This window comes from Bombina bombina, chromosome 11 (assembly GCF_027579735.1).
Source record: "Bombina bombina isolate aBomBom1 chromosome 11, aBomBom1.pri, whole genome shotgun sequence".
NCBI lineage: Eukaryota > Metazoa > Chordata > Amphibia > Anura > Bombinatoridae > Bombina > Bombina bombina.
In genome coordinates this window covers 60,684,700-60,703,816 of record NC_069509.1, presented here as the reverse complement: position 1 = coordinate 60,703,816, position 19,117 = coordinate 60,684,700, and the positions used below count along the sequence as shown (strand labels likewise).

At 36.9% G+C, this 19,117-nt stretch overlaps 1 protein-coding gene across 1 annotated transcript in view; it reads right to left on the bottom strand.

Annotated features, from left to right (window-relative positions):
* Window positions 1-17,826, bottom strand: part of LOC128641667 (high choriolytic enzyme 2-like) — a 50,321-nt gene extending 32,495 nt beyond the window's left edge. Inside the window, exons 1-4 of the mRNA XM_053694200.1 lie at window positions 17,757-17,826; window positions 4,480-4,536; window positions 4,202-4,255; window positions 1,359-1,515 (exon numbers count right to left, since the gene is read on the bottom strand). Of these exons, the coding sequence (XP_053550175.1) occupies window positions 1,359-1,515; window positions 4,202-4,255; window positions 4,480-4,536; window positions 17,757-17,826 (338 nt within the window). The remainder of the gene's footprint in view (window positions 1-1,358; window positions 1,516-4,201; window positions 4,256-4,479; window positions 4,537-17,756) is intronic.
* Window positions 17,827-19,117: the final 1,291 nt, after the last annotated feature.

The window sequence follows — 19,117 nt, the reverse complement described above, 5'->3', positions numbered from 1 at the left end:
ACATAACTAGTATTTAGGAGCCGAATTATCAAGCTCCGAATGGCCCCTGTTTCCGCAAGAGCCTTCAGACCGCTGCTCCTTAACTGGTCCGCTTGCTCTGAGGCTGCAGATATCAATCTGCCCGATCCTATACGATCGGGCTGATTGACAACAACTGCTAGCGTCCGATTGGCCGCGCATCTGTATTGACTTTCATCTATATTTGAACATATTTTTTTTTAAAACACATGTACACAGGGGCGGACAGATCAGCTGGGCAAATAGGACTTGGACTGAGGGCCCAGCATGATGGGTGCCCTAGAATGGCATCTGCATGGGTCCTGGTGTCTTGCTTTAGCTGGGGTTGACAGCTCCTCTATCAGTAACTAAGCAGTTAAATGGGGGCCCTGCCCCAGAGTGAGTGGGGGCCTTTGCCTGGATGTTGTGTTTGTAGCTCGGGGGTCCTGTTGGGGTCTGTTGCTGTGAGGGCCATGGAGTGTGAGGCTTGGCCCTGGAGATTGGGGCCCTGTCTCTGCCCCTTGATGTTGGGGGTCCTAGCTCTGGAGGTTGGGGGGGGTCTGGTGGCGGTAGGCCAGGGAGACTGCCATGTTCATTTGCATAAATTTGAATACATTAAGTCAGTGTGAAACAGTGTGGGCCCTTCCCTAATTTTTGCCCGGAGCCCTGACTGGACTCAGTCCGCCCCTGCATGTACATTTCCCATTATTTAACACAGTTTTGTGGGATGTTAATTATTGTTTCCTTTTACATTTGACTCCATTTCTCTATTGCAGTGGCTTTCATAGTGTGAGGTCGGCCTCCCCAAGGGGGCTCTAGAGCATATAAGGGGAGATACCGGAGCAGTGACATTTTGGGCTATCGTACGGAAACCATGAGCAACAGCTTACTTTGGGAAAAAAAACATTTTTTAAAAGCCTAAAATGATACTTGCCTTGTCATGAAAGACAAAGGACAGGATGTAAGTGGTAGAAAGGAACTGAGGTCAAAATCTCTAAGAAACTGCATTGCGTTTGTTGTCGTAATCTGTAACGTGTAACACAGGAGTAACTAAGTGCAAATTAAAAAAAAACTCTTGACAGCTGTGTTTGAACCCTGGATAAGATGTAAATACCTCAACCCCAAATTAAAATAAAAAAGTAGCATCTATTATGGGGGGTAGGGTTGCCACCCCGGCCATGTTTTCCTGGACACTTATGAGTTATACATGCGGCAGGGTGTGCAGAGAGAAACATGAATAATGCTGTTTAGTGTCACTATTTGTATGCTGTCCAGGGTTGAAATTCATGTTCCTACCTGCACACCCTGCAGCATGTATAACTCAGAAGTGTAAGCCCTGCTCTATTGCTATAAAATATTACTTACTGTAAGTCTGCGATATGGTATAGGGGATGTACACAAACCCATCTTCAGATTTCGGCCACAAGCAAATGCCCATCTGACATAAACTGCTGCGTCGTCCCATTCTGTAGGCAATGTCAATGTTACTGATAAAATACATTCCTGATATCTCAGTTCCTGAAAAGCAAGGAGATACGTTTTAGATATTCATATAATAACTATTAAATACATAGTAATGCACACGATTAGTTTGCTGCAGGTGTCAGAGCCACTTTGTGCAAATTTAAATGGACATTAAAACTAGGGTTGCACCGATACCATTTTTTTATGACTGAGTACAAGTACCGATACTTGTTTTCAAATACTCGCCGATACCATTTACCAATACTTTTTTTTTATGTCATGTGACAGTTTACCAAGCACAATGCAGACTAATTATTTAAGATTCCTTCTTTATAATTATAAAGGTCTGTAATTCAAAAGACATTATGAAATAATAAAAAAGTTCACTGAACATGTTTATAAATAAAAAATATTACAATAAAATATTAAATTTAAAGGGGTGATGCAATTGGGTTGTAGGGCTGTTATATAACATCAATCTGACATGTGTATGGAGGTTTGACTCTAAGTTGAACAGTCTTTCACTTTCCAAACTACTGCATGGGGCAGAAAGATATTTTGGCCCATTTTAGCCAGCGCTGGAAATCTGTTTATTAACTGCCCAGTACTTCAGGGGTTTGTCTGAATGAGATACAGTGATCTCTCCTACAATAATACAAATAACAGCAATTTGTATTGTCAGAATAGTAGTAAACAATTTTTAGTTTAGTCTCCACTCCAGTTTAAAATGAAATGGGAACATGCAGTTTGAAAAAACGCCACAAGATAGCATATGGGTAGGAAGTGGAGGTATCGGTTTAAGTATCGGTGCATTTGCACGAGTACAAGTACTCATGCAAATACTTGGTATCGGTACCGATACCGATACTAGTATCGGTATCGGTGCATCCCTAATTAAAACTTTTGTACAACTACACTAGCAGGGTTTTTAATCACCATACTAGTGCATTTCCTGTATGCAGCTCTCTATAAAGCTGTTCTTTTATTTAAACTCTTTACATAATCCAGTTGGTAAAGCTCTGCATTTTATACTGGGCGCTGCCATTTTGTAGCTTGCGTATCCTGTGACAAAAGCAGTGCACTTTCACAGATCTGGCTTTTTGACAGCTGTACCTTGCACTTCAAGGTATAGTAAAGTCCAAATTAAACTTACACAATTCAGATAGGGCATGTAATTTTAAACAACTTTCCTTACTTTTATCATCAAATGTGCTTTGTTCTCTTGGTATTCTTAGTTGAAAGCTAAACCTAGGTAGGCTCATATGCTAATTTCTAAGCCTTTAAAGGCTGCCTCTTATCTGAATGCATTTGACTGTTTTTTTCACAGCTAGAGGGCATTAGCTCATGTGTTTCATATAAATAACATTGGGCTCATGCAGGTGGAGTTATTTAAGAGTCAGCACTAATTGCCTGAAATGCAAGTCTGTCAAAAGATCTGAGATAAGGAGGCAGTCAGCACAAGCTTAGATACAAGGTAATCACAGAGGTAAAAAGTATATTTCTATAACAGTGTTGGTTATGCAAAACTGGTGAATGGTAAATAAAGGCGATATCTATCTTTTTAAGCAATAACATTTTTGGTGTTTACTGTCCCTTTCAGTTTAGCTCACATAATACAGAGTGGAGATGTTACATTTTTGTATTATAATTTTTTTATTGCACAGTTTCAAAGTTACATAACAAATATAAGCTCCAAGATGGCGGCATCCAGTGTGAAGATGCAGAGCTTCACTAATACTTGGGTTAAAATGAGAGCTGTAGACACAGGAGGAAAAACAATAGTATGTCCCTTTAAAGGTTTTAGTTCCTCCAGTCACATTTGAAAGTCACAACACACTGTGGCTCCTACATATTACACATCAGAGGAGCTAATTAGGGGTAATTATAGCATTTTATATTTGCATCACAATGTTCCTTTAACTGTATTGTTTCAAAAATATATTCTCACAACTTGCATTTCAAACAAAACAAATTAACAACACAGGTCCTCTTTAGAAAAGCTACAAAAGCTCAGCTTACCCAGGACACTTTTTTTTATTTATTTAATTACAGTAGGGATATGGAATTCAAGGCTGTATCCTGAAGCCACAACAAAAAAGATAATTATATTGTAATGTAAATACAAGCTGAGAGTCATCCTATTCAGCTAAACAGCCTCTTTTGCATGAGAATGTAATTGAATATGAATGTGTGTGTCTCACCTGCCCTAAAAGCAATTTTATGAAAGCCTGTTTGATAACATATAGGGACATAGCATGCAATTTTAAACAACTTTCTAATTTACTTGTATTATCTAATTTGCTTCATTATTTTGGTATCCTTTGTTGAAGAAGCAGCAGTGCCCTGCTGGGAGCTAGCTGAACGCATTGAGTAAGCCAATAACATGAAGCATATATGTACAGCCACAAATCAGCAGTTCCTGAGCCTACCTAGGTATCCTTTTCAACAAAGGATACCAAAAGAACAAAACAAATTAGATAATGGAAGTAAATTGGAATGTTGTTTAAAATCACATGCTCTTTCTGAATCATGAAGTAAAAAAATGGATTTTCATATTCCTTTCAGTAAATATATAGTAAATATTTAGAAACAAATTGTATGCATATCTTTTCTAATGCAGTAATTCATTGCTGATATTTATTGTTCATAAAAAATACTAGTTTGATACCTCTTGAGTTAGATTATCTGCTATATTTATGTTCTTTTTAATAATAGCAGGCAATAAAGAAAAATAACTTACCATTTTTACTGTTAAAATCATAAATCTTTTCCAGGACTGATTGTTTTGTAGAATCTGGAGATAAAAAAATTGTTAGTTAATAATTACTGATCTACTGATTCAAAGGGATTTTACAAAAAGATTGTATTATTTTCACTATATTATGTTCATTGTAATATTAAATTTAGGATATATTTATAGACAGAGAGGAAAGAAAGAGAGAGTGATATAAGCTGTAATGTTTCATATACTCTTCATATTAAATTATTGTTTGCTACTCCTTTATGAAAAAAAAGTACCTTTCGGACTTTGCAATGTGTTATTTTGTTCAAGCTCTGTCTCATTTGTTGCAGAACCTGTGGATAATTTAAAACATTTGGATTTTTAATGCAGCAAAATAATAAAATAAATCATAAACCATTGTAAAAATGTAACACCCTGATTATCAAACAAAAACAACCTTGCAGTAATAGAACTGTAATTGTATAAATTAAAGGGATACTAAACCCAAATATTTTCTTTCCTGATTCAGATAGAGCATGCCATTTTAATCAACGTTCTAATTTACTCCTATTATCAATTTTTCTTTGTTCTCTTGCTATCTTTATTTCAAAAAGTAAAGAATCTAAGCTAAGAAACCAGCCCAATTTTGGTTCAGAACCCTGGATAGCGCTTGCTGATTGGTGGGTACGTTTAGCCACCAATCAGTAAGCGCAACCCAGGTGCTGTACCAAAAATGGACCTTTTCCTTAGCTTAGATTCCTAATTTTTTAAAGTTTACATTCTAGCTTTTCAAATAAAGATAGCAAGAGAACTAAGAAAATTTTATAATAGGAGTAAATTAGAAAGTTGCTTAAAATTGCATGCTCTATCTGAATCATGAAAAAAACAAAATTTGGGTTTAGTATCAATTTAACTGAACAGCAAATTACATTTCCCAGGTCAAAGTTGCAAATCACTGCAAATATTTAAGGGCACGTTGTTGTTTTTTCTTCATATTTTTAAGAAAGTATTGCACTAATATTTTATCTGCTAGCACTGGAGACATATTGCTGTAGTGTGTACACTGACACACATTTACTATTTAGACTGTTGAATTCATAAATTTGTTCTGCAGAATCTTTTTTTATTTTATATGCAAGGAAAAAAAAAGGATTTGGTACAATACAAATAAGAAATGAACAATCTTTAAATTATACAAAGGTAGAATTATATTTAAATATTTAAAATCATCTTTAAAGGAAGAGCATATATGCTATAGAACAGGGGTGCCCAATAGATAAATCGGGATCTACTAGTAGATCCTGAAGGTCCTGCTGGTAGGTCGCGGCCGATGTGATCAAAATTATGTGGTCAAATTACGCGATCTCAACGCTGGGGCATTAGTAGAGTATGGTTGCTAGGGAAAACGCTTTATCTATCGCAGTGTGTGAAGGGGAAGGTCATTAAACAGTCTGATGGTCGGACACGAAAAGTGCTACAGGATTGGATCTTGAGGGACATCAATTTCAACCAATCAATGTAGATGATTTTTGAATGACAACACAATTGTATTCTCTATCTGAATCATGAAAGAAACAGTTTGGGTTTCATGTCCCTTTTACATAGAACTGAATAAGAAATTGAGCATATCACATGGTCAGGGCAGAAAACCACTACACATAAGGGGCAGGGTTCTATCACACTTTATAGAAAGGACGATAGAGAAATAATTTGTCCCCAATAATTTTTTTAAATGTTTTAAATATAATTACAGAACACAAATCTAATTTTGATGCACAGGCTATGCCCTCTGTAGTAGATTTAAACATTTCACTATAATGTATAACAAAAAGCAAAGGAAAAACAATGACCTTCAATGCTTCTTGAATATCTCCTCATCAAGGTAGTGTGCTAAAAAAGAAAAAGAAAAGAAAATTTGGTACAAGAACTTACAGAGGTTTGTTTCTTCTTCTGGAAAGGTTTGAGTCACATGCTGTAATTATTTTAGAGCAAGTCATTTTATCACTATTGACCCTGTGATACTGTGTTTAACCCCTAGAAAGTTGTTAAACACATAGATAAAATAACACTCAGGAGTCCACAGAACTGCTGGTACCGAGCAGAAACTGCAGCTGAGCTAATCAGCAGTACTAGTTGCACAACTTGGTCATGTTGCATGTTCCCGAGCACTACATTAAAGGGACAGTCTACCATAGAATTTTCATTGTTTTAAAAGATATATAATCCATTTATTACCCATTCCCCAGTTTTGCATAACTAATACAGTTATAATAATGTACTTTTTACCTCTGTGATTACCTTGTATCTAAGAACCTTCTGACAGCCCCCTGATCACATGACTGTGGCTATTTATTATCAATTGACTTGCATTTAGCATTGTGTTGTGCTAACTTTCTGTGCCTGAACACAGTGTTATCTAAATCAGTGTTTTTCAACCAGTGTGCCGTGGCACACTAGTGTGCCGTGAGAGATCCTCAGGTGTGCCACGGCAGACTGACAACAGTGTGACATATTTTTTAAACTTTGCTTGTTTTTTACTCCCAGTGCAGGGGTAGTTTGTAGGAGGCATGGCATAACAGCACAATACATACAGTATGTGTGTGTTTGTGTGTATGTGTATATATATATATATATATATATGCTGTATTAGGCTACAATGTGTGATTTTTTAAAAATTTTGGGATGGTGGTGTGCCACAGGATTTTTTAATGTAAAAAAGTGTGCCACGGCAAAAAAAAGGTTAAAAATCACTGATCTAAATGGCCCACGCAAACGATCAAGTCTTTTGTTGTGAAAAGCAATTTAAAAAACATATGATAAGAGGCAGCCCTCAAAGGCTTAGAAATTAGCATATGAGCCTACCTAGGTTTAGTTTCAACTAAGAATACCAAGAGAAAAAAGCTAATTTGATGATAAAAGTAAATTGGAAAGTTGATTAAAATTACATGTCCTATCTGAATAATGAAAGTTTAATTTTGACTAGACTGTCCATTTAACTATGTATTTAACCCATTTGCGGCATATTTTAAGAATTTAAGCAGTTGTACACTTTAAAGGGACACTGTACTCAGATAATGTATCTTTTCCAAGTAAAGAGAATATTTCAAAATGTATTACAATGCTTTGTTTATAAAAAAAACAACATTGTGCTACTGAATTAATCAACCATATTTGTAGGAGTCAGGCAATTAGCAAAATCTATCTAGGTATCAGTTGAAGATTAAGTAAATACAGTAGATTTGCATTAGCAACAAATGCATGATAACAATACAATAGCACTTAGTCTGATCTTCAAATAAGTAGTAGATTTTTTTCTGACAAATTTCAATGTTATGTCTTTTTCAACTCCTCTCGTATCATGTGACAGCCATTAGCCAATCACAAATGCATATACGTATATTCTGCGAATTCTTGCACATGCTCAGTAGGATCTGGTGACTCAGAAAGTGTAAATATAAGAAAGTTGTTTAAAATTGCATGTTCTATCTGAATCATGAAACTTTAATTTTGACCTGAGTGTCCCTTTTTAACATAAACTTTCTATTGCAACAGTTGAGGTCTCTATTATTTCTTGCTTTATTATTTAAATTCGCCTATGCGCTAAAGCAAAGCATGTTAAAAAAAATGCCTTACAAATTAATGACCGTTTAGTGCATTAGGGGCGCTGCAGAAATAATGAAAGGGCCAATTTACTGTAAAATTGTTACCCCTTTAATGTGCTTCGAGTGCCACATTTTACTTGCTGGAGTCTATTAAATTGTTTAATCATTTAACTTTATTTTGTCTATGAAATAGCTGCTTTTGCAATTGAAACTGCCACCCATACACTAAAGTAGTTTCTAGATAAAAAACTAACAAGAGGCAGTAGCAGAAATCAACCTCCCATTTGAAAGGGGGTTCATGCCTCAGCTTTGAACACAACTTATTAGCTGCTTTCCTGAGCATATTGTTGTGGCAACTCCTCTAGACATTCCATTGTATTTAGGCCTACAATTCTAATACCGTTGCAAAGTTTACTACACGAAAACAATATATCTCTATGGATTTTAAAGGGACATTCTAGGGTAAAAATTGAAAAAAAAAATGCTCTAGTTAGAACATATTTTTGAACACATTCACAACACATTCTCTTCTTTTACTATGTGTTTGAATCCTTCTAAAGGGTTAAATTAATCATGTTGTCAAAGTTGTGCTCCTGTAAACCCACCCATTCTACTGGACATGGATACAGCCAGTGATTAGAGCATACACACGTATGCATTCTTCTCATTTGCTAACTAGCTGTATTTTATTTTGCATAGGAACACAAATTTAACTGTGTATGTAAAGGGATGGAAAGGTCGAAATTTAAATGTGTGTGCATTTTTATATGAAATAGAAGTATTTTTGCAATATTCTAGTAAAAGTTCATACGCACATATGCTGTGAGGCCTCGTGCACTAGTATTCACACACCATGCATGCTCTGATTGCTTCTGTGAAGACATTGAGCCAGATTACGAGTGGAGCACAAACGTTTGCCCCTGAGCGAGGGAGCTTGTCGGGTTAACTGCTGGTTTTACGAGTTGAAAGTAAACACAACGATAGAGTGCAATCGCGATTTACGCTAAAATGATTACCACAACTCAGAGCTCTGGTTAACTGCTTTGCAAAACAAAAAAGTGACACAAAACACAAAAAATACATTACAAAGTACAGTTACATTCATAATAACACTGTCTAATAAAACATATTCAAAAAATATTGCACAAAGTTATAAGGGTTCAAAGATATGAGTGAGGTCTCATATGTAATAACTTTTGATAGAAGTATCTTTGCTAATGGAACTATATTGCAAAAATGCTTTTATTTCATATTGAAATGCATCTATCCACATTTCACTGTTGACCTTTCTATCTATTTAACCCTGTGCAGATGTTAAACACATAGTAAAAGAAAAGGAATTTGTTTAAAAATAAATATAATGCTCTAATGTAATAGAGCATTTTATTTCTACATTAGAATGTCCCTTTAACAAAGTGTAAATAGCAGCAATGCACTACTGGGCCATACAGCCAATGATTGCATATGCCACGCGGAATAACTTATCATCAGTAGTGCATTGCTGCTCTGCAGCTAACTTTATGTATTTAACTCCTTTGTGGGCCTTTAACACACACATTCACACTCACATATACATATACACATATACACACACATATACAAACATACACACATATATATATATATATATATATATATATATACACACATGATACACACACATATATATATACACACACATTTACACATATACACAAATATACATGCACACACACATATACACACTTATATACACACACTCACATATACACTCACACATATACACACTTATATTATACCCACACACTCACATATACACACACTCAAATACACACACACTCACACACACACACACTCACACATACACACTCACTCACACATACACACTCACACATTCATAAACACTCACACATACATACATACATACATACACACTCACACATACATATACACAGATATACTCACACATACACACTCACACATACACATAGACACTCACACATACACACTCCCACATACACATTTACACTCACACATATACACTCATACACTCACATATACATATACACACACACTAACACATACACACTCACACATATACACACACATACATACACACTCACACATATACACACACATACACACACATATATACATACACACTCACACATACATACACACTCACACATATACGCACGCATTTACACATATACACATATATACATACACACACACATATACACACTTATATACACACACTCACATATACACTCACACATATACACACTTATATACACACTTATATTATACCCACACACTCACATATACACACACATATACACACACTCACAAATACACACACACTCACACACACACTCACTCACACATACACACTCACTCACACATACACACTCACACATTCATACACACTCACACATACATACATACATACACACTCACACATACATATACACAGATATACTCACACATACACACTCACACATACACATAGACACTCACACATACACATTTACACTCACACATATACACTCATACACTCACATATACATATACACACACACTAACACATAGACACTCACACATACACACTCACACATATACACACACATACATACACACTCACACATATACACACACATACACACACATATATACATACACACTCACACATACATACACACTCACACATATACGCACGCACATACATACAATACATACTCACACATACACATACACTCACATACACACACACACTCACACATTCATACACACTCACACATACACACTTACAAAGGATAAAAAACAAAAGCACCACTAATAAGTAATTTTGTTAGAGCCTACATATTCGTATAAGAGCTGATGCAGAATGGGAATCCCAGTGCAGAGAACTTACCAGATCAGGAGAGGTCATTCCCAGGAAACAGAGTGTGCTCAGCAGAAGCAATAAAATCATGGCAGCAGATTGCAGGAGCCAAAACTAACCTGACAAGTACTGACTCACAGAATTCTGATTGTCCTTGCTAAGACTAGTGATCTCAGGACCCCATATATATATTGCACTAATGTCCACACCCACTCTGCATATCCCACTGTGTCCTGGGGACAAGTACAGATAATATAACAATCAAGCCCTGCTGTGTATTGTTGTGCACACAGAAACTCCCGAGATAAGACTATAGCCACAGAGGCTACATGTTGATTTTTTGATATTGGTTTCACTAGAAATGGATCTGTTCACAGACATTATATAAGGTTATTGAAACTTTTTTCTTGTTACAACCACTAAATTGCTTTAAACAGCGCACCAGAAGGATTGTAAATAAATCCATGTTCCTAAAAATGCTTAAAATATTTTCCTCTATAATTAAAATATCAATTAAAGCGACGTACATCTTTCTGTTGGTATCCTTTGTTGAAACATAACTCCTTTAAATGGGAATATACTGAGGTATACTCAGGAGTGGGCATATGTCTTGAGAACTCTGTGGCAACAGTGTTTGCAACAATGTTTGTAACAATGTTACACATACACGTGCAGACTCCAGAGCCAACCACAGTCATTTTTTTAAGGGACAGCAAAGTAAATATATATAGATGTATTGGATAGAACATAGCATTTTAAACAATCAACTAACTATAATTCCCCTATGCCGCCATATACCCACCGCAATCAACTAACTTTAAACCCCTATGCCACCATATACCCTAAATTCAAACTAACCTAAACCTAACCCCCCTCTAAACTAAACCTCCTAAGTTAGATATATATAAAATAAAAAATCTAAGTAAAAAATCAAAAATAAAATTAATCTAAACTGCCAAACCCCAAACACAATCTAACCCTAATTTAGCTAACACCTAACCCCCTCTAAACAAACCCCCCCTACACTAAGTTACAGAAAATAATAAACAACAGTATAAACAAAAATCATTATACCTAGCACTAAACTACATGCAAGTATAAAGAATATTCCAGCCTCCAATTTCTTTAAAAGACCTTTATTTCATATAGGGTCCTGAGTAGAAATTACAAAGTTTCAAGCCTTAACAGGCTCTTAATCATGTATAATTCTACAATTATACATGATTAAGAGCCTGTTTAGGCTTGAAACTTTGTAATTTCTACTCAGGACCCTATATGAAATAAAGGTCTTTTAAAGAAATTGGAGGCTGGAATATTCTTTATGCTTGGATTGACTGGGACCTGGCAAGTTCTTTATTCCGTGCCCCACTACAAGCAGAGAAGATGTGCTATTTTTCTAACCTTTTGGTGATCAAGACTAAACTACATGGCCCATAAAATAAAAAACCCACCTAAAAAAACAAAACATAAACCCTAACACTAAAATAAATTACAATAGATTTAAGATCTTTTGCCAAAAAACAAACAAAAATACCCTATCTATTACTCACAGTTATTTTTTTTTAACTGAGCCTTTTTTAGACATGTGCAATTCGGTTCGATTCGGAAATTCAGAAAATTTGGCAAATTCAGAGATTCGGATCGAACCGAAATTCCGAATTAAAATACTGCCGAATTTACAGAATAAATCTGAATTAGTTCGGATTTATTCGGTAAATTCGGATGGACATGGATTACACTAGTATTGTACAGTATATTAGGTTATATCACTCTGCTATGGTTACACATAATATACAGTACATAATACTAGTCTAATACACAGCACACATACCGAAATTCCGAATTTCCGAACCGAATCGAACCAAATCCAGCCGAATTTTTTCAAATCCGAATGAATCAGAAACGAATCCATTCAAAGTTTTCCGAATTCAAATCGATCCAAAACGAAATTCGAAAACCTCTGAATCAATCCGAAATGAACCGAACCAAATTTTTCGAGCATGCACATATCTAGCCTTTTTATTTTTATTTTAGGGTTTAGTTTTAATGCATCAAGCATCAATATCTACATTTTAATTTATATATCCAATACTTAATCTAATATGCAGTATACATGGCCATGCATTTTATTTCAAAGATTATAGATATAATGCAGTCAGGCCTTGCATTGATATTCAATATTTAAAATGGTATGCATATTTATTGTATTTTGTATTAAGTATTGCATCTACATTAAAATGTATTTATGTAAGCTTGTTGTGTTTATTAATAATAACATATATATATATATATATATATATATATGTTATTGTAGTCAGTTTTATTAAATTATATTTTACATAACAGGCATGTAGTTATGTAGATCTATAATATCAATTATACTGTCTTTAATTGGAAATAATAAACACAACAAGTGACATTAAACATTTGCATATAAATTAAAATATAATTAAACATTATGCATTCTACATAACAATGCATAATTTTAAATATTGAATATTTATGTGTAGGGCCTTAGCTTCTAAAGTTAGTTTTAGGTTATGGCAGATTAGGGATCAATGTTTATATGTTATGCATTGTAGTATTGTAGATATCTTAAAATATTGTAGATATCTTAAAAGGGATTTAATGGTTACTTAATATTATTGGAAACATAAACATATATTTTCCAAAATATATTTATGTTTGAAATTATGTTTTGTAATTTTCCTTGTTTGGGCCTTGCACCCAGGCCTGACTGGGGTTAACTGCCTGTGACTCTGGTGGCAGTGCAGCTTCCTGAGAGTGCTGGTTTGCACCCAGGGCTGTGCATGTTGCAGGGTCATAGGATGTGTACCCGGTCCGGCCTGAGAGTGCTGACCCCACCCCATGTTTTGTATATGTTTGGGAAATTACATAAGCCTGTGCACCCTCCATTTTTTCACAGTTGCTTTTTTTCACAGTTGTTTGATTGTGAGCCTGCATTGTGTGGCTGTTTAGGGACCCAGGTGTATTTGGAAGAAACCTTGACGAGGTACCTGGGCTTTTCCCATTTGGCCAGATGCGGTAACTAATTCTTCCATTGCTGCTTTTTATCTTAGTTGAGAGCTTGTGAGTGAGTGCTGGACTTTTTCTGTGTGTTTATATTAAAAAATATTATTTTTTGTAATTTTCCTTGTTTGGGCCTTGCACCCAGGCCTGACTGGGGTTAACTGCCTGTGACTCTGGTGGCAGTGCAGCTTCCTGAGAGTGCTGGTTTGCACCCAGGGCTGTGCATGTTGCAGGGTCATAGGATGTGTTCCCGGTCCGGCCTGAGAGTGCTGACCCCACCCCATGTTTTGTATATGTTTGGGAAATTACATAAGCCTGTGCACCCTCCATTTTTTCACAGTTGCTTTTTTTCACAGTTGTTTGATTGTGAGCCTGCATTGTGTGGCTGTTTAGGGACCCAGGTGTATTTGGAAGAAACCTTGACGAGGTACCTGGGCTTTTCCCATTTGGCCAGATGCGGTAACTAATTCTTCCATTGCTGCTTTTTATCTTAGTTGAGAGCTTGTGAGTGAGTGCTGGACTTTTTCTGTGTGTTTATATTAAAAAATATTATTTTTTGTAATTTTCCTTGTTTGGGCCTTGCACCCAGGCCTGACTGGGGTTAACTGCCTGTGACTCTGGTGGCAGTGCAGCTTCCTGAGAGTGCTGGTTTGCACCCAGGGCTGTGCATGTTGCAGGGTCATAGGATGTGTACCCGGTCCGGCCTGAGAGTGCTGACCCCACCCCATGTTTTGTATATGTTTGGTAAATTACATAAGCCTGTGCACCCTCCATTTTTTCACAGTTGCTTTTTTTCACAGTTGTTTGATTGTGAGCCTGCATTGTGTGGCTGTTTAGGGACCCAGGTGTATTTGGAAGAAACCTTGACGAGGTACCTGGGCTTTTCCCATTTGGCCAGATGCGGTAACTAATTCTTCCATTGCTGCTTTTTATCTTAGTTGAGAGCTTGTGAGTGAGTGCTGGACTTTTTCTGTGTGTTTATATTAAAAAATATTATTTTTTGTAATTTTCCTTGTTTGGGCCTTGCACCCAGGCCTGACTGGGGTTAACTGCCTGTGACTCTGGTGGCAGTGCAGCTTCCTGAGAGTGCTGGTTTGCACCCAGGGCTGTGCATGTTGCAGGGTCATAGGATGTGTACCCGGTCCGGCCTGAGAGTGCTGACCCCACCCCATGTTTTGTATATGTTTGGGAAATTACATAAGCCTGTGCACCCTCCATTTTTTCACAGTTGCTTTTTTTCACAGTTGTTTGATTGTGAGCCTGCATTGTGTGGCTGTTTAGGGACCCAGGTGTATTTGGAAGAAACCTTGACGAGGTACCTGGGCTTTTCCCATTTGGCCAGATGCGGTAACTAATTCTTCCATTGCTGCTTTTTATCTTAGTTGAGAGCTTGTGAGTGAGTGCTGGACTTTTTCTGTGTGTTTATATTAAAAAATATTATTTTTTGTAATTTTCCTTGTTTGGGCCTTGCACCCAGGCCTGACTGGGGTTAACTGCCTGTGACTCTGGTGGCAGTGCAGCTTCCTGAGAGTGCTGGTTTGCACCCAGGGCTGTGCATGTTGCAGGGTCATAGGATGTGTACCCGGTCCGGCCTGAGAGTGCTGACCCCACCCCATGTTTTGTATATGTTTGGGAAATTACATAAGCCTGTGCACCCTCCATTTTTTCACAGTTGCTTTTTTTCACAGTTGTTTGATTGTGAGCCTGCATTGTGTGGCTGTTTAGGGACCCAGGTGTATTTGGAAGAAACCTTGACGAGGTACCTGGGCTTTTCCCATTTGGCCAGATGCGGTAACTAATTCTTCCATTGCTGCTTTTTATCTTAGTTGAGAGCTTGTGAGTGAGTGCTGGACTTTTTCTGTGTGTTTATATTAAAAAATATTATTTTTTGTAATTTTCCTTGTTTGGGCCTTGCACCCAGGCCTGACTGGGGTTAACTGCCTGTGACTCTGGTGGCAGTGCAGCTTCCTGAGAGTGCTGGTTTGCACCCAGGGCTGTGCATGTTGCAGGGTCATAGGATGTGTACCCGGTCCGGCCTGAGAGTGCTGACCCCACCCCATGTTTTGTATATGTTTGGTAAATTACATAAGCCTGTGCACCCTCCATTTTTTCACAGTTGCTTTTTTTCACAGTTGTTTGATTGTGAGCCTGCATTGTGTGGCTGTTTAGGGACCCAGGTGTATTTGGAAGAAACCTTGACGAGGTACCTGGGCTTTTCCCATTTGGCCAGATGCGGTAACTAATTCTTCCATTGCTGCTTTTTATCTTAGTTGAGAGCTTGTGAGTGAGTGCTGGACTTTTTCTGTGTGTTTATATTAAAAAATATTATTTTTTGTAATTTTCCTTGTTTGGGCCTTGCACCCAGGCCTGACTGGGGTTAACTGCCTGTGACTCTGGTGGCAGTGCAGCTTCCTGAGAGTGCTGGTTTGCACCCAGGGCTGTGCATGTTGCAGGGTCATAGGATGTGTACCCGGTCCGGCCTGAGAGTGCTGACCCCACCCCATGTTTTGTATATGTTTGGGAAATTACATAAGCCTGTGCACCCTCCATTTTTTCACAGTTGCTTTTTTTCACAGTTGTTTGATTGTGAGCCTGCATTGTGTGGCTGTTTAGGGACCCAGGTGTATTTGGAAGAAACCTTGACGAGGTACCTGGGCTTTTCCCATTTGGCCAGATGCGGTAACTAATTCTTCCATTGCTGCTTTTTATCTTAGTTGAGAGCTTGTGAGTGAGTGCTGGACTTTTTCTGTGTGTTTATATTAATATATATATATATATATATATATATATATATATATATATATATATATTTATGTTATTGTAGTCAGTTTTATTAAATTATATTTTACATAACAGGCATGTAGTTATGTAGATCTATAATATCAATTATACTGTCTTTAATTGGAAATAATAAACACAACAAGTGACATTAAACATTTGCATATAAATTAAAATATAATTAAACATTATGCATTCTACATAACAATGCATAATTTTAAATATTGAATATTTATGTGTAGGGCCTTAGCTTCTAAAGTTAGTTTTAGGTTATGGCAGATTAGGGATCAATGTTTATATGTTATGCATTGTAGTATTGTAGATATCTTAAAGTATTGTAGATATCTTAAAAGGGATTTAATGGTTACTTAATATTATTGGAAACATAAACATATATTTTCCAAAATATATTTATGTTTGAAATAATAGCAAGCAACTATTAAATCCATCTTAAGATATCTACAATACTTTAAATAATCTACATGATGAGGAAAGATGAGATAAACCCCGGAGGACCGGCAAAAATTTTCTGGCCTATCGGGCTCCTGGAACTCAGTGGCAGATCGGAATTGAGCCTCCGTCTGCTGCTTCTTAAAAGGGGTGTCGATCAAGTAGGGTGCAAGGGATCAAGTCGGTCTTTTAGTATGTTGTCGGCAATTCAATGAGGCACCTAGGAATACCACTTGTGTAACATGTGTAACGGATTGTGGACTCTTGCCCCCTAAATGAAAGAAACAAACATTTTATACAATCTTGATAAAGGTGCCTAGCAACAAACTGCGAATAGATTTTCTTCTAAAAACTAAAATAAACTAAATAATATTAAATAAAATTGGGATAGGGCTATATACTTAACACACAATTACATTTTTATAGATAAATATAATGACATAATTTGAAAACATGCAGAAAGGGGACAATGAAAGTATCTTGTACCAGCCACATTAAAGGGACAGTCTACACCAGAATTTTCATTGTTTAAAAAGATAGATAATCCCGAGAACTGTCTACACTCTTAAATACGGAAGTCCACAAACAACAATTCTTTACAAACGACATGCATTCGACACTCACAACAAGCCAGGCAGAGCGCTAGCTAGACTTGTTAAGAAAAAATCGAGGGCTAGATATATTATGCAAATTAAAGATAGAAGAGGACAAACACAACACTCCTCTCAATCTATCGCAGCTACTTTTAGAGAATATTTCAGTGACCTTTATAACTTGACTCCTAACACCTCAATGGGCAATACACTACGCCAAACCAGCATAGAAAATTATCTCTCACAATTGCACTTACCAAAACTTACACCAGACCAAAAATCACAGTTAGAAGAACCAATAACTATAGATGAAATCCTCGATTCCATTAAGAATTTACCAACGGGAAGGGCACCTGGACCCGACGGCTTTTCATATGCCTACTATACCAAATATAAAGATTTGCTAGCCCCCCAACTATTATCATACTATTCTTCTATAGAGGACACCCATTCCTTTTCTCAAACTGCACTAGAAGCCCACATCATTATGATTCCAAAGCCCGGAAGAACGGCAGATAACCCCGCCAACTACCGGCCGATATCCCTAATAAATTCAGATCTAAAAATTTATGCCAGAATCCTCACGACCAGAATAAACAAATATATTAATGATTTGATTAACCCAGATCAGGTGGGGTTCATCCCCGGGAGGGAAGCAAAGGACGGCACGGTCAGGGCTTTAAATCTTATCTATCAAGCTAAAGAAAAAAATACTCCAATGGTCATTTTATCCACAGATGCTGATAAAGCATTTGACCGTGTTGCCTGGGATTACCTAAAACTTACTCTGCAGCATTTGGGTTTCGGGGAGAAGATGCTCCATCGGATTTTTGCCCTATACACCCAACCAAGTGCTAGAATATGTCTAAATGGAATATTGTCAGATCCCTTCCCTATCACTAACGGTACATGACAGGGCTGCCCTCTATCCCCATTACTATTTGCCTGCATGATCGAGACTATAGCCACCAAAATCCGTAATAACATCAACATAGAGGGATTTACAGTTAAATAACACAAATACTTAATTTCCCTATACGCTGATGACATTCTTCTTACCCTGACTAACCCAGTAAGAGCTATCCCGGCCTTAATTGAAGAACTTCAGACTTTCCACACCTTGTCCAATTTTTTAATAAACTTACCCAAATCAGAAATCCTAAACATCACTCTTCCCTCCATTAAATACTGTTCAGGAAATAAACCCTTTCAAGTGGTGCCCCCTCTCCCTTAAATACCTCGGCATTAACCTGACTTCGAAACTTAGTTTAATATTTGAATCCAATTATGTTCCATTAAAAGATAGAATAATAAACGATTTATCTAGATGGAGGAACAAGCGTATCTCCTGGTTGGGACGGATCAATTTAGTAAAGATGAACATATTCCCACGCATCTTGTATCTCCTCCAGACATTACCCATCCCCATACCCAAAACCTATGTGATGTCTTTACAGAAGGCCCTCAGTACATTTACCTGGAACAGGAAACACCCAAGGATTAATAAAAATGTCATGATGAAACACAAAGGTCAGGGTGGCCTAGGTATGCCTGACATTCAGGCTTATAAAACTACCATCTTCCTACAAAGAGTTCTTGATTTATATTCACACTCACA